The 23,061-nt window shown below is 41.5% G+C and overlaps 1 protein-coding gene across 7 annotated transcripts in view; it reads right to left on the bottom strand.

Annotated features, from left to right (window-relative positions):
* The window catches only part of EBF1 (EBF transcription factor 1), a 269,031-nt gene that overhangs the window by 54,227 nt on the left and 191,743 nt on the right, over positions 1–23,061 (bottom strand). For 4 of the 7 annotated variants that reach the window (XM_059859784.1, XM_059859783.1, XM_059859779.1 and 1 more), the window contains exons 9-10: positions 14,990–15,120; positions 7,265–7,391 (exon numbers count right to left, since the gene is read on the bottom strand). In XM_059859784.1, coding sequence (XP_059715767.1) covers positions 7,265–7,391; positions 14,990–15,120 — 258 coding nt within the window. Of the gene's footprint in view, positions 1–7,264; positions 7,392–14,989; positions 15,124–23,061 lie in introns of all 7 variants that reach the window. The other 3 variants (XM_059859782.1, XM_059859778.1, XM_059859780.1) reach the window with 1 other exon arrangement.

Below are 23,061 nucleotides of genomic sequence, written 5' to 3'. Positions count from 1 at the left end.
TAATTTAGAAAGCAAAAAATGGTTTATTGGCTCTGAAGGTCAGATAACAATGCTATATCATATTCAATGGGCTAAGGTTCCAAGGGTCTACAGGGTTGCATGACAATTGCAGGAATCTTTTAAAAGTCTATTTTATACCTTTATTGTTAATAGCTTTCTAATCCTTTACCACAAATTTATAGTTTAGAAATGGCAACACATCTTAAAGATTAAAGGTATGTGACAAACAGTTCATGTCCTCTAATAATCAAATCACATAGTTTAGATTGGGGGCTTATCAGGCTTTTTCCTACTCCATGGTTTCATAGGTAGAAAATACTTTATATCCCTATTACATGAATGATGAATGGGACCATTGGTTATGGGCTGTTATTTGCTTGGCTGTAGTCAATATGTTTTCTTTGGACAGGGACTTCAGTGATTTATTTCTCTTTTGGCCTTATCACTTATTAACTCAGGGCAGACAGAAACAGCCAAGGTTGTGAATAAGGACTGGTGCCCATTTAGACTTCTAATATCAGAGAAAATATTCTTTTTAATGATCCAGCTACCCTTTGCTGCGTGGAGTCTGATTGCACTTCCCTCTAACTAGAAAATAAAGGTCATATTTCTTAGAAAGTGTATACATAAAATATGCAAAATAATATGTTTCCTTCACAGCCAGCTTTATTCTGACGGTTGCTGTAATTGCTTTCATTTTGAAGCTGTCCTACAGGTACCCTGCACACTTTCAGTGGTTGTTTTTTCCAGTGTGTTATGGTGCTACCAGTGTTTAAGAAATACCAAGGATATGAGGGTTCTGTTCCTATTAGCATAGAATAGGGATTTTCCAGTTTACCTCCACCATCCCCTCCCTGCAAGGATTCCTCTCACCTTCCTTTCCTACCTTCCTGCAAACCACCCTAATATTGCTAATATTCCACCCTGATAACTCTCCACACTTTACTCCACTGGGCATGCCCTTACAAGCTTCAAAACAAATATTTTGGTAACAACATTAACACCCCAAACCACCACCCAAATAGTAAACACTGAAATTATTTCATCTAGAAAATCTTGTTCCAAAACAATTGCAGCCATTTTTTTCCCCCTCAAAGTTTCCAGGCAGGGCAGGTGACTGACTCAGTTAATGGACTGGAACATACAAAGGGCCAGGTTCAAGCTGAACCTCACACTGAGATTTCCTGAGAGCAGCTCTTCTCCTCAAGGGCAGGTAACACCCAGATCACATCACTGATGGGGGCTTGGAGGGAGAGACTGCACCAGCCCCACCCTTGTTTTCCCTGCAGGCTCCTGGGCCCAGCAGTGGTGCCACCAGTCCTTCAGGGACTGTGACAAACACCTCTGGAGTCCCCATGGCAAGCTCCACTTGGGAAGGAACACTTGGCACAGTGAGATAAAGGGGGAACCCAGAGAAATCTGCGTTAGGATATTTTTTTTATAGTTGTTCGAAGGATTTTTTTTGCTTGTTTCCAGAGGAATTAATTAAATTTCCCTGGTAAAAGTTTACATTTACAAAGGTTTGTTTTTGTTCATCCTTACTTGATTGTGCTCTAGAGAAAGGATTTACCATCTCTCCTCCATAGACCCTCTGTGAGATGAGGAACAGATTGTCTAGGGAGCATCCAAAGCACAGGGTTACCTGCTGCACAGGGCTCCCTGCTCTTCAGAACAGACAGCTCTTACTTTAAAATTTTTATATTTCTTTGCATTGAAAGATTTTTTTTCTGTTCTTCTGCAGCACTTTCTGACTATTTAACTTCAAGACATCTGATACTTTTTATTCTGCCACCACTATTAATATTTACTAGTGAAAGGCAGATAAAAACTGCTGTTAAAAACAAATGGCATTCATTTGCTAGCTACCAGATCTCATAGCTGGTCACTCTTCTGGAGAAGTGATGTGCTCTATATTTCATTTCAGCTTAATGATCCTCATATCTTTGAGACTGAAGAATTTTATAAACACATCAGGATAAAACCTGAGACAGCATCAGACATGCTGGATTTTTTCTTTTATTTTTATTGTTCTGTTGATGGTGGCCTTCTCTCCTGATTTATACTAATCAGTTATTTAAGTGCTCATGATTTAATAATAAACACACATGAATGAGGTATTGTAAAACTAATGAGGTTGTGGATTACTGATTTTGAGAATAACTGCCACTGGGTTTTAACATTTCCCAGGAACTAGCAGCCACACAGCTATGGCCAAGGTTAGCTGGTGTAAGGGTCAAACTCCAGTCTGCAAGGATCAAGAAAAGCTCCACTGGGGCTACAGGAACTTCTTGACAGCCAGTCTGTCTCTTATCACCACTTCTTTTTCCTTCCTTTTTTTTCCTTTTTGCTGATGTTCTTTTCTTTAGTCTACAAACTCCAGAACTCTCCATTCTGAAAACTGATTTTCATTGATTATGTACCTTCTGAACTTAGCTATTGGTGCTTTCTTGAAAAGAGAAAAATTTTCTAGCAAAGGAAATCACTGAAATTTACCAGGTTGGAAATTTAAGGGACTCAAGATCAGTTTTTAAATGGTTCCAATTGTGACCATATCTCTGTGTGTGACTCCAACCTCTGCTTCCAGGACCGTGGACTGAAGTTTTAGATGGTAACAGGTATATTTTGTTCTCTTACTCTTAAAGGTATTTGACTTCAAAAAATAAAAAGACAATGATTCTCAGAAGACAACTACTCCTGTACTTCTTTAAATAAAACCATCTAAAATTAAAAATCTGAAAATTAAGTCACCTAATACTGAGACTTTTTGAAATGCTGCCCAAATCACCTGTGATCTACAAGGCCCTTCCTCTTTGTACACAGACTCAAATGTTTTCAGAATTTTCCATGACCATTTCTTCTTCGTAGCAAATACGGGAGTGAAAAGTTCCCTGAGAAGCCCTGTGACATTTCAGAGACAGATGCAGTTTCCCAGAAATTCTGTGAATATGCTGACCTCCACAGCACCAGGATTTCCACATCTCCCCACACAGAGGGGCCAACAGTGTAACACAAACACTGGTCACTCCTGGCAGCGTCCACCCTGTCCTGCCCAGCCTTTGCCACAGTTACCCTGCAGGATCAGAGCTCAGCACGGGGGTTATTCCCAGCCCTGTGTGCCTACACTCATCCTCCATCCAGCCATTCCCATCAGCAGCACTTCCAGAGACACATCCCACCCCAGAGCTCACAACAAACCCCAAAAGGCCCATGGGGCACTGGCCTGCTCCCCTTGGAGCCCTCTCAGCACACAAAGGGTTCAGCCCACAGCCTCCCTGCAAGCCTAATGCAAATTAAAATGGTCCCTAAATTCCAACCTGTATCCAAGCATGTAACCTATTGCCAAAAGGAGGAGCAGTGTTGGGGGTACTGCTCAGCCAAGAATCTGAATTAACCCATGTTGCACACAACCTCAGTGACACAGCTCTGTACTTCTGGCCCCTAGGAAGTCTTTTGCTCTGTTTTGGGAAAAACAGCACAAAATCTTAAACTGAGCAGGTGGTAGAAGACACAGCATAATGCATTTTTATGGGCCCTCCATATGTCCTTTCCAATATGCAGTGAGATAAATTCTCATCTCACTTACAGTCGTGTAGCCCCACTCAAATCTTGCAGCTTATATCCACTGCAAAAGTCATTTATGAAATTCATGTTGTCCATGGTGCATCCATTTTTTTAAATTAAAACAAACCCAAACAGAATCTCAAAGGCCTGTCTGGTATCACAAATTTGTGCCAACTCTCATTTCTTATTTAAGTAGACCATATATGCCCTGAGTCACCTTCCCAAACTACCTATGGATTTGTAGCTTTCATCTCTTCCTTTATCTCAGTCTCTCCAGTCCTAAAATAATGGTAGTGACACAAACTTGACTCCCAAGTTGTGACACAAAGCTGAATTCATTCAGTGCACTCCAGTGCTAGAAGAGACTTAGAGATGAGCAGTGCCACAGCAGGTCTGGGTATTTCTATGTGTAATATGGATTTTTTTCATTATTCCAAAATGAACACACATTCAAGGTGTGTTCAGACTTCTGCATTTCTGATAACGTTCTCTCAGGAATGTCAAAGCTTAAAATCTAAGAAATAATTGCACTCTAAGTGCATGCTAATGGCTCGCTCTGCAGATGGAAAATAAAAAACTTATGTTTTCTTGTAAGCACAGGGTGACACTGGTTTATTTCTTTCAGAAATACTCACAAAAGCCAGGATCTTTCTGTATATATATGACCTTGGTTCCTAGATGGCACATGGGCTACTTAGAGATCATGTTACTAAGTTATTTGCAGTGAAAGAGGAAAAAAAGGCTAAAATTAATGGGTCACTGGGTATTTTCTTCTGAGAACTTAACTACTTAACAGTAAGAAAAAAACAGTTTACAGCCAGGTGGCTTGAGGGGATATTTTGTTGAACACTGATTAAAAATAATTTCTTCTAAATGAGACCTGACCACAAAATGGGACCATTAACGAGCAGGGACATTCTCACCAGAAAGGAAACTACGCTTGATCAACTCCTGCACCGCCCACAAACCCCAGGTCTTGTTCTCTCTCTCTCACACACCCTCTCCTTTGCTTCTCCCCCCTTGCTTTTTCTGCTCTCCCCTTTTCTTGTTCCTAATAGCAGGGTAAATAAGCAGCAAGTGATGCTGAAATGTTTTCGGCCAAAAACAGAGGCCAAACTCCTCTGAGAAAACATTTGGCCTCTGTGGTTTTGTAATATGTTCCAGAACACTGAGTTCACTGAAGAACATTGTGAAAAACTCCCATCGGCTGGAGTGATGCTGGGGAATGTTACTGTATCCCAACTTCCAATTGGTCCATTTCCTGCAGGCCTTGTTAAAAAAAAAAAAGAAAAAAAAAAAAGAAAAAAAAATAGTGCTATGTGGGAGTTAAAACAAGTTCTCATGGGAAAAATGAATGGCAAGAAATTCTAGCTTTAAAAGAAACAGCTAATCTGCTAGTTTGATTGTTCTTCAAAACTTACAATGAACCAATAATCCTAATTAAAACCACTTGGCCTAGTTCTCTAAAGCATCATAGCTTTTTCTATGCTTCGTTTGTACACACCATAGACTATTAGTTTTTTTCTAGTGCTCACTAACAAAGTGCTGACTTTGTTGGGATGGCTGAGCTAATTTCGTGAACTCAGTGTGAAACCTTAGCTAAACAAAATTGTGGTAATTTTCCTTAATTTGTAAAAGTGATTGGAGTGCAAACAAAATTTTCCTCTTGGGTCAATCCTATAATTTTCAGTTAACTAAAACTAATCGGCAGGCATGTACTGAACCTGCATTTTGTTTAAAGGGCTGGAAGGCACTTCTGAAGGTCAGGATGCATTAATTGTTTTTATTTTAGTTTCATTTAGTCCTTTTTAAAAAGCTACATTTAAGTTCAGGCTCTGTCTAAAAGGAAAATGCAAATTGTGTGAGGTAGGATTTCAGTCTCAACACCTTTTCTGTATCTATTGTACCTCTGTAAGTAACTGCATGAGAGATTTGTCCATGGACTGAATCACCTTTGATTTTATCATTATTGCTCAGTATTTCATAACTTCCATTTACTGGATGAAAAATACTGTGTTTTAAAGACCAACCAGAAAATGCATACATGGAAACACTCTCCCTACTGGGACACTTTATTTCCATTCAGCCATCTGCTTCTGGGCAGACAAGCTAAACTGCTGCCCTCATTTTTACTAGGAAAGCTAATTAATGAGGATCTGAAAAGCAACCCCAAAATGGGTCCAGGCCATTTTTACATTTAAAGTCATCAAAAATTTCTTTGCAAAGTCAAGGGAAGCAGGTTTGCTCTTTTTTTCCCCTTCCATATCCACACCTGCCATTTCACTAGCCCCAGGGGCAGCCACCTCAGTGACGTGACAACAGGCAGGACAGCACAACTTCCTGCAAGAAAGAGAGGAGGGAAAGGATTCACCTCAAAGAGCCCAAAGCTCTGGGCAACACCCTCCTGTCATGGCTCACACCATCAACTTGCACCAGCCATCAACTGACCTTTGCTTTTCCTTTTGTTCCAACACATTCAAAACTCTAATTATTTTTTTGATATGCTGTGTTATTGTACAATATATGGATTTCCCACGCATTGCTGAAATCATAATGCTCCCAAATAAACACACACAGCTTCCACAAGTGCCTGCTGCTCAGCCAGCAGGGCAATATGTGAGAATTTTAAGAGTCAGTTTAAAGAAACCCAGTGCATAATATCATCTGGGGGAGAGGGTATTTGAAAAAGACAAAAAAGAATATAACCTTTGTTCAACTTGCTTAGCGTTAACAAAATTCAAATGAGAGTTTCCTGCCCATCTGGAGCACAGAATTCTCTCCTCTGCCTCAAGTCTCTGTGTGTACACTGAGAGTTGGAGCAATGTGTGAGCCCAGTAGAACTCAGAATGCCTTAGTCACAAGTATTTATGATATATCCTAAAGTTCCAGGAGCAATTGAGGGTGAGGAAATTAATTGTACTGAGTTGTACTGAACCACAGTTCAGGCAAACAGCTCCAGCATAGTCCTGTCTGTAGATGTGAACAACAACAAGTGCATTAAAAGCACATCAAAAGCAGGGCAAAGCTGTTAATTCCTGGAGCACACAGCTTCCGAGGAATCAATGACACACATCCTTTTTAAAAAGTTAGGCTGCTACTTGATTTATTTCCCAGGCCATTCTTATAACTACTGAGAGTGGTTTGACACTGACAGCACCTGCAATGTTCCAGAGTGGGGTTTTTTTTGTTAGTTTTTTTGAGGGCAAATCACTCAACTCAGCGGTCTCCAGTTTAGGAGAGCACCCCAAAGCACACTGGGCTCCCTGGAAGCCAGAGAGTTATGGTGAGATGGACTGGCAAACAGGCTTGGAACCCTTGCAACACCTGCTGGACAGCATGAGATGGAGATGTTTAGCAGGATCCTTCTCAAGGCAGGTTTGTGTGTCTGGCTCCTTGTGCTTGCACTCTTCCTCTGTTTGGTTAATTGCTGGAGTATCTGTTTCCCTCCTTCCTCTCCCCTCCTGAGTAAAGAGATGTCCCATTGTGAGGACAAACAAGCAAACAAAAATCCCACACTGGTGTGCTTTCAGATTCATACCTACAGCCCCCAGCTCTGACTCCAGCCTCAAACTGGTGCTTTCAGTGACGTCCTCAGCCAAAACAATAAGATAAAGCAGAGCTTTTAATGACAAAAGCAGAAGCCCTAGCAAGGGTGATATATTGCCTGCCCTATTTTTCCCCCTTACATTTAAAGCATCCATACCTGTGTAAATGAATCTTCCAGGCGTTCCCTTGCAAAACTGCTTAGACTTGTAGGACAATGTGACTTCTACAACCCCTGGGATGTGTCGGGGAGGCGTCTGTACACGGATGGCATGTGGAGTAATCAGCTAGAGAAAACATTGGGGAGGGAGAAGAAAGAGAAAACAAGCACTGTTAGATGCTGAACACTTCTTTAATAACACTTTCCTCTCAGATCACAGTGAATAAGCTTTGAAACATGTAATTAACCTGTCAGTGTTTGAATACAATCTTGATGTAACCCACACAAAAGGCAATGACCACAATATTTACAGGAATTCTCGTAACAGCATTATTCCTGTTTTCATACATGGCAGGCACTTGTTTCCTAGTCCAAGCATCAGCCCTGGTGTAATGCAATAACTGCAGCCTACAGCAGCAGGACACCCACATTTGCTCAGATGAATTCTGGGGTCATGACAGTGTCCAACAAATCAGATCCATAAATGACACATGATTACACGTGTGAACATGGCACAGCACAAGTCCAAGGTTTTAAAAACTCCGGTCCCCAGCTGACATCTGTGCACTGGTAGAGCACCCTGTGCTACTGTTTTAATTTTCTATTCATTTTGTGGAGGTGTAACTGATTCCTGTAGAAATGCAGTCTTGGCTTCTAAAGGATGCTGGATCTTTCCTTCAAAATTATGAGAGCACTCAAAAACGATGTACCAAAGAAAACCATCTAGCCATCACTTCCAGTCTGCCTTCACTGCAAAGACTGACACAATCTGAGAGGGCTTCTTCAGGTGTGGATTTACACAGAAATAAGTAGATAAACTTGACTTTCTTTCTGTTGGGGCAGGGGATTCTGATCCTGCTGGCACAACGGTTGGGGTGGGTCAGTGCTGCACTTTCCAGGCTCTAGACCATTTTTGCTTTTTCAGGATTCTGGGCTGGATTTAAAATGTGGTCCCTGAAATGTGTAGCAGAGACATCTAGGAGTTTACTAATTCATAGCAAGGTTAACTCAAATCTCTGCTGCTCTCAGAAGCTACAGCACTGTCTTCCCCATCACCAAAATGTCCTCTTCTCACTCATTGTGCTCCCTTAGAAAAAACAGTAAAAAGAGGTCCAGAGAAAAGATGACAGGACTGTGTCCAACAATGAAGATACAGCTCTGGCACATGGCTAATACTTCTCTGCCTGTGGCCCATTAATGCCCCTCTAGAGAGGCAAATAAAACCAAGACATAACCTGGCTTGACAGGCTATGAGCAAAGTGTGAGCACCCCATGCAGCCAACTGCTCTATGCTCTTGGTCAAATCATATCCTGGATTAAGGAATAAATTTCAAGAGATTTTTTTAAATAAAAAGCTTATTTTGTTCTTATTTTTACTAGGAACCAAATGTTTCAGCATTGTAGTAAGGCCCTACCAAAAAAAACCCCAGACTTTGATCCAGTTCTTTGTTTAGGGCACGGGACTAAAAAAGAGCACAGAAGGAGAGTAATATCTGTCTGAGAGCCATCTGTGCTACAGAGGGAAATGGCACACACAGTAGGGAGCTCTCCATATTTAAAATAAGAAAATTAATATTAAATCAAGTTGAACGTCAAAACCAAAACTACCAGCATCAAATGCTCCAAGAGTTATTCGTATCCACAGAAGTCAGAAGCCACATGTCATTTTAGAAATTATCATGTAGGGGTTGATGTCTTCTTGTCTGGGAGCTCCAAAAGTATGTTTTCAGGCTCTGCTTTGGAATCATGTGGTTTAGAAACTCACTTACTTTTTAAAGAAACCTGCCTTTTTTCCTAAATTGCTCACTCTATCAATTTGGGAAAAAAGCCTAAAAATTAAAACACAACCCAAAACTAAACCCAAACTTCCACGAAATGCTTTTACTTAAACTGAGTTGTCTTGCAGTTGAGCTGACCAAAGCCTAAAAGTCCAGGCCAATTCTCTCCATGCCCTAAAAAGCCAGCAGAGGCAAAAGGCAATGCCAAGCAGTAAATGATTTCTAGTGCTTCAGAAACCTCTCACGTTGGGATGAGCCATCCCTGGAAGCTTCAACCCTTCCCCACTGAACTACCACAACAAGTTTAGACCATTTGCTCAACTGTAAGCAGCCAAACATAACTGAGATAAATCCCATCCTCAACTGGTTCTGGTTAACTGGGTGAACTGGCAAGATGAGAAAAAATTCATTACATTGTTGGGAAAAAATATTTGTAAAAACAGCCAAGGATTTTAGTAGTAAAGGTTAACACGCTCATCTTACTACATCAGCATGAGCCTTGCATCCCTCACCCTCATTCTGGCATGAGCTATACAGGCAGCTTCTGGTTGTATCTTTGAATTTCCCAGCATTTACTGGTCTGTCACCACTTTAATGTTCTTTAAACATAATTTGTGGCATTTTCCAATACTCATCTTCCCTGGTTCCCAAGAAACGTCTGACCTATTTATGGTCCATTGTTACAGAGAGCTGGGGAGAGTTAAGCAAGTTTCCTGGTTTGTTCTCCACAAACAGTTTGGTTTTCCTTTGTGCTCTGAAGTAAATAAGTTTAACTGTGTTTAAAACCACAAATATACAATAATGTCGCCCACACATTCCCAAAGGGTGAACATTATGTCTGAAGTCCTATGGTTTAGGACACTCAGGATGTATTTTATTCCTCTTTTCCCTACAACTAAAGCTTGGGAGGTATACCAGGAGAGCACACGTGCCTTTTCCTTTTGCTTTTTCTCCATCACATCTGTCATTGACCACTGGCAGGGATTTGGTGCTGGGCCCTTTGTTCTGGGTCAGCCTTCAGGTCTCCTGCACACAGAGGGAACTGGCCAGCTTGGTTACACACCAGGAGTTCCCTAGATTGCTGTCATAGCAGGAGATTGGCTTTAAGGGACAAAAAATGTTCCCTTGCACATCGAAACCTCCCACCTTGGGTCTCAGATTCTGGTTCCACAGCTATGGACTAGGAGCAGCTCTCCAAATTGTCCTGACTCTGGTTTGCAATCCAAGTGACCCAACTGGTGCTGTACTTCTCTGGGCAGTCCAAGCCCATCCACAGCAAAAGCAGATCTGCCCCTGCCTTCCATAACTCCAGAATTATGGGATGCTTTCCTGTCAGCCTGGGGCCTGATGTGGGGGACCTACTCCACCTTTTCTCCTTTTTCACTGACATAGCCTGTTCCTTCTTTAGGGCACAATTTGCCTCATATTTACATGGAAAGCATCTGGAGGAGGTGAGCTATTACCACCCAGGGATATTAAAAGTAAAGACACCACTTCTGGATGCCTCTGAGCCCCAAAGAGATGGAGACTGATACAGATTTTTGGGGAAGCATCACAACGTGTTCACCCTGTTGTTTTTAAGCATCTGTCCTTGTCCAGTGACAACCACAAGACCCTGAGATGGATGAGCTCCCTGTGTGACCCAGCAGGGCCAGTTGTGCATCCTCACCTCAGCTGGGAACTCTTGGTGGATGAACAGACTCCAAAAGAATAACATGCCAGGAACCAAGAATTCCTAAATATGAGTTATGCCCCTTTCTGAACATATATTTTTAAATGTAGGTCTTGAGCAAGGCATTAACCTGTGATTTGGACATGAACCCAGCAGACAAAATTCCCAGATCCATCCTCCTCCTCCTTTCCAGCATTTAGCAAATTGAGAAACGGAGCTGGACATAAAATTAGTAACTGGACCTTTCTCCCAAGGGATTTTCAAGTGATTTGGCCTGATACTTAGCAACTGCATTTGCTGTTTGGTATAAATTCTTACGTGTCAGCTGGGACCTACAGTGGGCTGCACTAAAACCTGAGTTTGGGCTCTTTTGAATGGTGGGTGGTGCCTGGCCTTCAAAATCCAAAACACATTTGGGCTGAGTGTGTACAATATGCCTCTTTCTGTGGTTTGCTAATATATTCTAGGCATTCTTGTGTGATACAGCATCATTTCACACTCTTCAGAGTGCCAGGTTACTTTCTTTTTTTAAAAGTGACATTTTATAAGGAGATGTCATTAATCTGAGTCACTAGTTTATTTTTGCATGCTTGAGCTCTGGTTTGTGGTTAGGGAAATGGTGACAATCAGTCATAAATTTGACTTTGACTCTGTGTGAAGAGGACCATTAGAAGAGGAATGAAGAAAAATCCCACCAAGGGAAGGTAATGACAGCTTTCAGTGAGAACAGAACCCTTAGGGTACCTATATTTTAAAAAACAACCAATGACTTTGCATGCCTCAATTCTGGGCATCCAGATGCTGCTTAATAAGCCTTGGTTTGCAAAAAGAGGGTGCCTACTCATTTTTTAAAAATGAGTCAGAGCTCCAAAATAAGCACTCAAAGCCAGAGACTTCCAAAATCAATAACAAACATAAAAAGCAAAATAATAAACTGTGTTACAGAATTTGATTCAGCAGCAGTTAAAAAAAAAAAAAAAAAACCACAAAAAAGCCACCAAACCAAAAAATCATCCTCTGTTTTTGTGCTGTACAAAGGTAAAAAGAAAAAAAAAAAAAAAAAAAAGATGTGTCAGTGCTTCATGTTTTCTTAATATAAAAGAAAAAGAAGTTGTTTCCAGCTGACTCTGTACAGCTGCAGGAATGTTCTTGGCAGGAAAATGTTTGAAGAAATAGTTCATTTTAAGCAAATATTGTGGAATATTTATAAGAAACTAATTTTGTCTTCACAATCATGTATTTGCCCTGCAAGTCGACTCTCAGAGTCTGAGCACCCCAACGGGAGAGAGAAACGAGAAGGGTTCTTATCAGCAGGGCCAGTTTGGAATATCTGTGACACGCAGGGACCCAGAGCCTGGGTGAAACCCCCCAGATTCCAGCTCTGTGTGTGTGTGCACGGCACAGACAGGCAGCAGAGCCTGTCTGGCACACAGAGTGTTTGCTGGGAGGCTCTGAGCACACCCAGCATGTGCACACGATAGAGCAGCGCTGTTTGTTTGGCGCTTACGAAAGTCCCTCAAAAAAAAGAAAAAGGCATTAGACAGCCCATTCTGCTGTATTCTAAAAATACCAAGGGCTTTTAAAGTCATTTTTCTAAAGTAATATGGGAGGTAAGGATTAATTGAACCTACTGGCTTAGAGTATCTGCATTTCTGCTCAAAATTAATGTGACAAATTAAGTTTTTATTTAGTTCTCCCTGGCTGAGAAAGGTTGCAATTATGTTAGAGTGTTTACAGCTAAAATATATGTTTAAATAATAAATATGTGTTTCAGAAACCATTTTAAACCTCCTTTTTTAACACAGTCAACTCCATTTCAAGCATATAAATATTTCAATTACAAAACTTGAATACATGTAAAATAAATTAAAAATATATTATTTACATTTCAAATTATTTATAACATGCTGCTTGACAGCAACAAATTCACTCTTAAAAGGAAGTTGTTTGGGGTTTTTTGACTCTTAACTTTACTTCTGAATTAGGGTAGCATTTATATTTTAAATATCCATGCAGCTCAGGTATTTACATGGATTTTGCTATAATAAAGTCTGAGTAATATAGGACCTTTATGATAATTACCTTCACAGCACCTCTCCAAAGAAGGTGACTAATCTTATTACTGTTTTAGAGAAAGGGAATTGAACTTTAAGTAGATTATACGATTTGCCCAAGGTCCCATGCAAAGTCTGTAGCAAAATGATACTTAATTTCAATATTAGACTTCATCCCCCAAACCACCTGCAATTATAGCTGAAACTGAAGCTGGAAAAATCCACATGAAAATGCTCTGCAAGACTCATTCTTTTTTTTAGTCTCTGCCTATCTGGTTTTGTTTGGGATTTTCTGAAGCCCACTAAAATGATGTTTTGTTTGGATCCATGAAACAACAGGATGAACTTTAAAATTTGTCCAGAATTAAATGACAAAATAACCTGGCTGAGTTTGCTCATAACTGGGCCTTACTGGCAACTCAGGATGAGCCTGCTCCAGTTTTGTAAAGGATTCAGATTCAGAGGTTTGACAGTTCAATTTTATACTCTATTAAAGTAAAACAAAAATGTTCTTCTTGGGTACTGAAAATTCCTTAGACATTTTTAGAAATGGGAAGGCAAATGAAAGAACTTATTTTGTACTTCATAGGTGGCTTGTATGTGTAACTTGAATTATTTATAGATCACTATTATTTAGGGATCACTCAGCTCATGCATTTCTGCACTTGTTTACCATGTTTGTCTGCTTCTTTTAGAAAGAATGTTCTTTTCTCCTATATGATTTTTGACTGCTCTCACAGGTTATGAAATGAGAAGCAGTTCTGTAAGAGGGAGGCAGTGAAAGAGCTGCAGCCCATTGCAGCGTTCCCACACAACAGACTGGCTTCAGTCCGGACCTCCTCTAACATTATTAATTCCATGACAAGGCCTTGCAACCATCAGCAACAATGTTTTGACCAGCACTCAGTCTCCTGAGATTAGAAATTGACAATTAATGGCTTCCACTAATAAATAGAATCAAGATTTATAATGAAAGATCTAATTCTGCAGCACCGGAATAGGAGCAGTTTCCTCCCAGCCCCTTCACCTTTCCCTGCTAAACGTCTGCAGCCATAATGGCCTCAATGCTAACACACAAAATGCTTACACTGGGCCCAGGGGGCACTTTCATGATCACATAAGGGCTTCAGAATAGGGCTCATTTACTATCTCTCCTTTTCTGGAATGCCCTTTCATCCACACTTGTCCTCAAGTGGAAGGATGAGAGAGAGAGGGAGAATAGTGAAGGACATTAGAGAATACTCTTCACATGGAAAAAATGCTGCCATATGTGCAATGGAATCAGTAGGGGGAACGTGCTGGATATAAATTAAGCTGTGGTGTTGATTTAAGATTTACAGGATGTAAGGTAAAGCATCAGAAGATCCTCTCACTGCTGGGAAGTGTTGCACAGATATTTCAGGGAGGCGGGGGTTTTTTTCAGTATTAATATAATGAAAATTACAATTTCTTATTAAACCTCAAAAATGCTTTTGGAAAGCCCTAAGTTCAAAATATAAACCTTTTCTTGGAGCTGTCTCCCTGTGCCAGTGGGGGAACTCTGCCATGGTTTCTACAGCCCTGGCTATGGCCATTGGGGTGGTGCTGCCTGGGTTTTAACTTTCTACAGGGTTTTGGGGAATGCCAGGCTCGACAAATAATTATCTGCTGGGAAAAGACAGGATTGAAGGAGCTGGAAGGAATAACAACAGCAAAAAAATGGATAAGAAACAAGGAAAGGGTTCCTGTGAAACGACAGGTATGAAGAGTCCACTGTGGATACAACGTGGTGCATTTGTTTGCTGCTATGAAAATTATAATTACAGCAAGTATCCAGGCTTTAGAGATATGCTGTTCAGAGGTGTTGAATTTTGCAATCTCCACCTCATTGAGCTGCAGCTACCAGCAGCCAGTTTCCCTGGAAAGTGGGATCACCTAAACATTTGTTTCCTGTGGGCCCTTAGCTATTGTAGTGCTAAATACAGAATTATTCACACAGGCCCCTTTCCTTGGAATAAAACCCACTGAGCTAAATTCTGGGCCAGCACGAGAAGATGCAAATCACCCTGGCTATAATGGGTTCCTGCCACAGGTAAATTTGACTAATTATTTTCATAAAACAGAGCGAGGCAAGGATCTGTGCGTCGACATTTGTTGCTGATTTAGCATGTGGCCCAGAGAAAGGACAGGCTGGCTACAAGGAGACAAAGCTGTGAGACATTAGCTATGAGACAACACCTACCTCACTCCAAACCAGCATGGTGCCGAATATGACCTGTAACCCATCAAAGAAATTGTCTCCTATGATGATGACAGTGGCACCTCCTGTAGTCCATCCTTCACTTGGACTGATGGCTTTGATACATGGTGTAGCTGCTTTTCAACACACATGAAAAAGAGAAGTATTCTGCTGTTAGAACTGGATTTTAATGATAGAAGAAGTGTGAAAAATAAAATAAAAGGAGCTTTCATTTCCCCCCCTTACTAACACAAAGATTTCAGCAATCATGTTCTTTATAGTACATATGCATGACTTCAAACTCTATCTTTGGAAGCATTTTTTTCCTTAATTAATTTCTGTTTGTTTGTATTATCTGCATTGAAAAATAAATTTTTGTTTAAATTCTACATTAACAAAAAAATCACAGCATGATGGGCAGAGACCAATTGGAAATCAAGACACATCCCTTTTTTTATTGTATGTGAAATGCACAAGACCTAAGTTAATAAAACAATCTCCAGTAAGCTTGCTTTATTATCCATCAGAACCCAAACTCACCAAGGAAACTCCCATAAATATTATGGAAAATATTGGCAAAATAAAAAAGGGTGTAACCCTCAGCATTTCTCTAACTGTTCTGCAATCAGATCCAGGTTGTTCAGTATGAAACCATCCTGCCCTGATTAATGCTTTGGCTACTACAAAAAAAACAACACCCCACAACCAAAGCCACAGCTGCCATCCAGTCATTCCAGTTGTATTGCATCTACAGGATAAACAAGATGTGTGTGTAACACATTTTGCCATATCCATGGAGCCTTACAGCCACTTTCTTGGCATTGTTTCTACTCAGAGCCACTGAGAGAATGCTGAAAACTCAAGTGCTGCTCAAATCTTGGACTAAGAGCTTCTGGTTTAAGAATTTATAGGCAGAAGCAGCTCAGATATTGGTGGGCTGGGGCAGTATAAACATTCACATATTGATTCTCCTCCTCTGCAGCACAGGGGCACCTTGGAATTTAACAGTGCTGAAGCAACAGAAATAATATTAGTGTAAAAATAGGCAGGAAGCCCTGAGTAACTCCACTCCTGCTCCTCCACAATGCTGTGGAGTCTTTGTGTGGTCACACAGGTTGGTGGAAAGAAGCAACTTCACCCAAGATGCTACCAATTTTTCCTTGCATGAGGTGAGAATATGGCACTGGTAATATTAGATAACATTTCAAGTAAAGCAGGTACCTCAATAATTTCATTACTCATGGAAAATAGGTTCAAGGAGCAGCACAGCTCCACCAGCCAACCTCAGGGATGGAAAGAATGATTCTTTCCTGTAGCTATGAAGCCAGAGGGAAGAGGCTGCACTGCAAATTCAGGAATGGATGCCACTGCCCAGCTTTAGGGTTGGTGGCATTTGGCTGTGAATTGCCACTTGATGGAAAGGCCGATTGAGCTGTTAATTTGATTTGTAACTTTGATTATTTGGTGATGTACTCAAGGAAGAGCACTCAGGCACTTCCTCAGGTAAGGACTCAGTAGGAAGATGGGGATATTAAAGCCACTGTGGGTTAGCACCATCCAGGCTAAAGCCCTTACCCTCATGAGTTACTCAGCGTGACAGTGTAGTGAGTTACTTAATGAAGCACAGCCCCTGTCCTAAATTCTTCTAATTGTAAAGACAGGAAATTAATTCATTCACAGAAGCCTCATTCAAAATGCTCCAGACATAAAGGGCTAAAGAGACCCCATGCATCTTTATGCTTCCTCAGTGAAGTTCTGGTTGGTCGGAGCTGATTGCAAGAGCCAGTGTGGCTGCTGGGAAGCTCCTTCCTCCCAGCCCCTGGGCAGGGTGGGTGGGTGGGGAGCTGGGAAGGGAGCAGTTGAGTCACCCTGAGCAGTGTTTCTGTGAGCACTGCCCCAGCCTCACACCACTGGTGGTGGCAGGCACGGATGGGGAGCAAACCGACCCCAGCCCTACCTACAAAAGGTTGCAAGTGTCAGAACAAACTTTTCCACTACTTAAGCTGATGGGGATGCCAGCTCCAGGGAAAAACACAAACAGGCAGCAAAAAAAATCATTACCCTACTCCAAACTTGGCAGAGTACAGCCATTAACTTTTACATGAGCTAACAAAAGAAACATCCTGACATTACCGTCACGAAAACGTAGCGCGCACACAGAAGTAACTTCAATATGTTTAATTTGGATTCAAATTACTTGCATAAAACTGTGCATAAAAACCACTGAGATGTCCAAAAGCAAATGCTTTTCCTTCAGCCAAGCTCACAGCAACAGATTTACAGTGAAAGCAGCTTTTCAAAATGCCATCTAGCCCTTTCACAGAATCAAACTTTTTCATAAATAAAAATTAAAATCACTTCCAAATTACACCCTTTCCAGTATTCCCAGTTGATTGTGGACACATACCCCCCACAATAAAACCCAGAGATAATCAGTTTCCCATGTGTCAGAGAATGAGCTACTTTTCCTAAAGACTACAAGCAACATTTTTTTTTCCTAAATACCAGTGAATAAAAACTATTTGAGACCATAAGCCATTAACAGAAAACATATGCAGGCTTTGCTGAAAGGGTTGTCAAGCACTGGAAGAGGCTGCCCAGGGAAGTCACCATCCCTAGAGGTATTTAGAAGCCATGTAGATGTGGCACTTGGGGACACGGTTCAGTGGTGGGCTTGGCAGTGCTGGGTTTACAGTTGAACTCAACCTTAGAGGTGTTTTCCAACATGAATGACTCTACAATTGAAAATTATAGTAATCAAGTAATCTTTAGAGTGAATGCAAGATACTCTTGTGCAGTTACAGGACCCCACAAAAAAGTCCTTGCTGTTTATGTTGTGATGTTCTTTGTGCTCCCCAAGGTGCACTCAGAGGTTCAAGCTGCTGCCCTGTCTGTGCTGCCTCATGTATTTGATTCTAATATTTTATAAATGTATTTGCTTCATATCAAACACATGCCAAGTCCCATCCATGGGAGCCAGGGGGACTGAGGCAGACACTCAGGGCTCTGTGCTGAGCTGGGACTGTCACTTCTTCACTGGGACACTCTCACCTGCAAAGCCACTGTGACCAAGAGCACATGGCATTTTATTTAAATATGTAGGAATTGTGCTGAATCAGTGCCTCATCAAACCTGCTGGCAATAGCCCAGGACATCTCCTCTGAGGATAAAATGCCAGGACTTGGTGGTTTAATCACCAGGGCAGGATGGTGCCCTTTGCAGGCCCTGCCTGAGGTGGAGCAAGAGCACTGTGCATTCCCAAAAGATTTCAGGGCATTACTTTCCAATGCCACAAAAACCAGAGGAACTCCCCAGCTTTCCCCACACAACCTCTCTTATTTTAAGTGCAAGTGTCTGTAAAGGCTGGAAGGGCTGCAGGAGGTGCTGCCCAGCCAGGGAAGTGGCTCTGAAGGGCTGCATCCCAAGGAAGACGTGCTGAGGGAGGCATGCAGACTGCTACCTGTTTTTGAGGGCACAAACCATGTTTATACAATGACATATTTGCAATAACCAGTGTCATTCAGGACACTGGTCTGTCTAAAACTTTGCCCTTCCCAGGCCCTTTGCTTGGAGCACCAAGGAGGATGGAACTGGGTCCTGTTGGCAGCATCACCACAGGTAACACTGGGAGGGGGTAAGGCAATGACCTCATCTCTATTTCTGCCCCTGGTACAAATGTCTGGCCAGCTCAGGCCCTCTGCTCTTCATACTTCTGCTCTTAATCACTTGGCAACTTTCAAAGCACTGTCTGGAAGGTGTTTACTTCTGTGCAACCCTAGGAAAACAGAGCTAGGCAGAATAATCTTTTCACTGGAAGCATTGATTTTTCTACATTTTGTTTTGGTCAGAAGACAAACCAAAATACAGAACTTTTTTTTTTCTTTTTTCAGAATGCCAAGTTCCAGAATCTCTACTTCAAATTAACTATAACACTTTTCAATACCTCCAAGTAAAACAGAATGCTTTGTTTCAAAATATTATCACTTCTCATACCCTTCTGTAACCCCAAAGCATCATTTCTGAAATGGTGTTTTTAAAACAAATAGAAAAAAAGGTTACATAAAATTTAACTTTTTCTGTCGAAAAAGAGTTTTTAGTCCAAGTCTGAACCTTCACTGATAAAAAAATACAGCGAAGGACTTTAGACCAGTCCTAATCAAGGCAGTGAAGTGTACATGATTGATAACATGAATGGACTTTAAGTCCAGGGAAGAATTATAACAAAAAAAAAAAAAAAAGAATAATTGCTCATTCCTACATATATGAACTTTTCTCTTGTTGTTGAATGAACAGCTGGAAGCCAACTACAATAAGAACCAAAGAGTTTGGTGGCTCAGCTATCAGACAGGATTTTCAGACTCTTTGGTGTGAGTGTGTCACATTCATTGTGTTTTCTCAGAAGAGCTGGGCTGAGGGAAAACCAAACATCTCCCTCCAGCTGCAGCAGGACCCTGCAGCTCCTCACTGAAGGTGATGTGGCCACATCCTCCACCTGCTGAAATGGCCTCAATGAGCTGCTCTTCTTTACACAACACCAGGGCAAGTCAGAGCCCACGCGTGCCACGTCCCACTGTGCTGCTCCCATGGGCCAGGCTCACAGGCAGAGGTGACAGAGGAGGTTCTGCCATGCCAAACTTACTGAGGCCATTGGGAATCCTGCCACTGGCTTCAAAGCTAAGGGCTCCATCCATAAACTTTAAGGATTTATGAGCAAAAACCTTAATGGCTCCAAGGAAAACAACGTTCTTATGAAATCTTCATTTTTCTCAATGTACACATGGATGGCAGGTACCCACTCCAGCACATGGGGAGCAAAAAAAGGAAAAGTTTTTTGTTGTGTGCTGCATGTGCCAGTGTGTTCCTGTGTTCCCACACTTCCCAGCTACTGATACACAGGGATTTTTCTCCCCTCAAACTGTGACAATAAAATGATTACCCCGCCACAGTTTAGCATAATGGTTCAGAAACGCTCGTGGCATATTGCAGAGTTAAAGTGGAAATTATTAGGTAGCTCTTCTTTGTTATAATAATGATCACTCCACAAATAAAAGCTCTTCTCCCAAAGGTACTGCAAGGCACAAAATGCTAATTCTGAAGATTATGTGTGCGCTTTTATTAAATATTACTCTGCCCTGTCTGTTTGAGGGCTTCACTGCTCTGATTGTTTTATGAGTGCCATGTTAATGTCAGCCCCATCTTGCTAGCAGCAGGCACACATTTTAGCTTTTGTATGAGAGTTGATCAAAGGCCACGTGCTGAGGGAATTGCTGAGAAAACACGGACAAGCGATAAAAATCTAACAGATTAATTGGTTTAAATTTCATTTCAGGGCATTGAACTTTGGCTCAGGACACAAGTACTACACTACCAGTCAGGGCCTAATTACCACATTTCCAATTTGCCTCTGAACAATGCTTGGCAGGGAGAATAATAGCGGTACTAATAATACTAATAACAATAATAATAATAATTATAATAATAACAACAACTAAACAACAGCAACAACGTCTCCCCTCTTAGCTTCTTGTGCACATTTAACAACTAACTTGATGTGCAGGCAATTGCAGGAGGAAATTCCTCTCCTCCCACCACCACCCACCTGCCTCCTGAGCATTTCTACCTGCCTCAAACAGCACCTGATGACAGAAAAAATAACAGAGAGCCTCAGGAGCATCTGAACTTACAGAATCAATAATCTACCAACTCCAGCGCCTCACAAACACACACTGGACGTTTCATACTCTTAATTAGGGACCTGCATTTCTAAACAGAGATAGCTTTTTATCCTCCAACAGAAATGATCTGTTTCACTGATAGAAAACAGAGGCCAGAGGGAAAAAAACATATTTACCACAAAGTTTATGGGTGGCCTTGGAATAAGGGTTAATTGAGCTTAGAGGTAAATGTTCACTGAGGTGAATTAGTGGGATGCACAGCTATCAGCAGGGCTCTGGGACTGCTCCTATTTAGCTTCTGAAATGTATTTGCTCTATGATTAATATCCAGTTTGTGCTGGTGACTGTAAGAATGACCTTGCCTGCAGTTTTTATCATGAAGTGTGGTTTCATCCTCTATTATTCCATAGATGAGGCTCTGACAACAGTTGCTGCATCACAACAGGAGTTTAAATGATAGGGCACATGCTTTTATTTTTCTTCTCTCTAAGAGTATTGTGACACGCAAGGAGAGTTCCATAAAGGCAGTTAAAACTGGGAATTAAGAGGAACAGGGAATTTTTGTCTCATCTTAGAGGAAGTACTGAAAATATCTGGAATTTAATTTAATTTTCCTTTTTTTTCCTTGGGTAAAACCTAATTCCAGGCTAAATAAATAAATGAGCCACAGATTAACCCACAGTTTATGGGTCTGATCCTGCAACCCATTAAATGCTTTCACCAAACAAGTGACTTTTCAGAATATCAACACAAATCAGTTTTAAGCACTCAAAACCATAACTTATGGAAGTTGTGATTCAACAAAGCACTCAAGTGAGTGCTTAAAACCCCACTGAAGAAGTTGCAGGATAAGGAACTCCCTTTTTTAAGATAGTTGGGCCCTGTGAAAAGCTCCCAAGAGCTGGGCAGTGGATACAGAACCGGGGTTCCCATTTCACAACAGCCTTGGGACACTTATGGACCACCCTGTGCAGGGCAGGGCTCATCCTGCCTCAGACAAGGACCAGCAGCAGCACAGCCAACACAGCAATGCCAACACCTTGGCCTCAGGACTCAGCACTAATTCTGTGACTTTTTTCCAATTTAAAAGAATAAACCAAATATTTTTTTGAGGGGTTGAGCTGGGTTGTTTTGTTGAGTGGGGAGGGGGATTTTTTTGGGGTTTGTGTGGTTTTGTTTTCCACTAAATAATATCCTCATTCCTGAGAAGTGGGAATTGCCAGGCTGCTCACTACTCTGAACATGCTGAAAAGGTGAACTCTAAAATTTCTGTCTGCCCAGGCAGTAGTGCCATTCCAGGCTGGTTTATGGGGCATTGCTGGGGCTGGCATACAGTACAGGCAGCTGAAAGCAACCGAAGCTTATGAAACCAGCCTGGATGGGGAAAAGTCCTCAGGACCAGCCCAAAGAACACTTCAGGGAAAGGGAATGTGGCAGAGCTTTTATGTATTTTACTGGAGCATTAAATCTTCACTCTTAAGCTAAACAATGTGTTTGCTGCTTATCTGGGTGAAGTGATGATCTTCCTGCCTTCCCTTTGCGTCTCGAGCCAGCTCCGTGTCCCATTCTCTGCTGACAATGAGCAGCTGCTGTGCAGGAAACAGGGCAGCAGAGGTTTCCCCCTGGAGCAGATAACTCCTAAAGCTCTGTGCAGCACAGGCACGAGGATGTGATGCCCTGCTCCTCGATATTTGGGGGTTTTAGCATATGCAAGCCTTAAAGATTACAGCACCCTGCCAAAAATGGCAACCTCCTCCCGGTCCTTCATGACATCTGCACTGGGTGAAATCACTGAACCAAAAATACACGCGCCGTGCAATCCCTCCAGGTTGGGGGAAGGGAAAGGAAGGGAAGGAAGGCTGCATTTTTTTCTGGTTTCCAGTAGTGAAATTAAAGGTCTTGGCTGTGATTTTCTGCGGAACGTTTTGGATGCACGGCTCCCATTAATGGGAAATGAAAATGTAAATTACCTGGGATAATATTCCACCTACAATCAATGCTTAAGCCAGTGTTTCTCTTTTATCCTTGCTGATGCCTCAGCTAGCAAAGTTACATTTCATGGAGTCCTCTGTGTTTCTCTTTCCTTAATGATTTCCAAAGCTCTCAGTTGTTGATCAGTGCCTGAAAAATGACTGCATGGAAAAAGGAGGCAATCCAGAATAATGAGACCTGTTACCAAAAAAAAAATCTGCTCTGTATTTTACTTACAACATTTCCATAAAATAATAATTTAGTTATCTCTGTATGATTGGAAGAAATGTATTTTCATTCATTCTCTTAAATCCTTTCACATCACAGAGGAAGTTCTGGGAGTTTCTTTGCTTATTTGGTTATTTTTTTGTTTTACTTTAGGAGCTACCTCCTACTTTCCAAAAATTAATAAAACAGTCAGAGTCCTTA

The sequence above is a fragment of the Haemorhous mexicanus genome, chromosome 15 (genome assembly GCF_027477595.1).
Source record: "Haemorhous mexicanus isolate bHaeMex1 chromosome 15, bHaeMex1.pri, whole genome shotgun sequence".
NCBI classification, from domain to species: Eukaryota; Metazoa; Chordata; class Aves; order Passeriformes; family Fringillidae; genus Haemorhous; species Haemorhous mexicanus.
The sequence above is the reverse complement of the archived record's forward strand: the minus strand, read 5'-3'. Positions and strand labels throughout refer to the sequence as shown.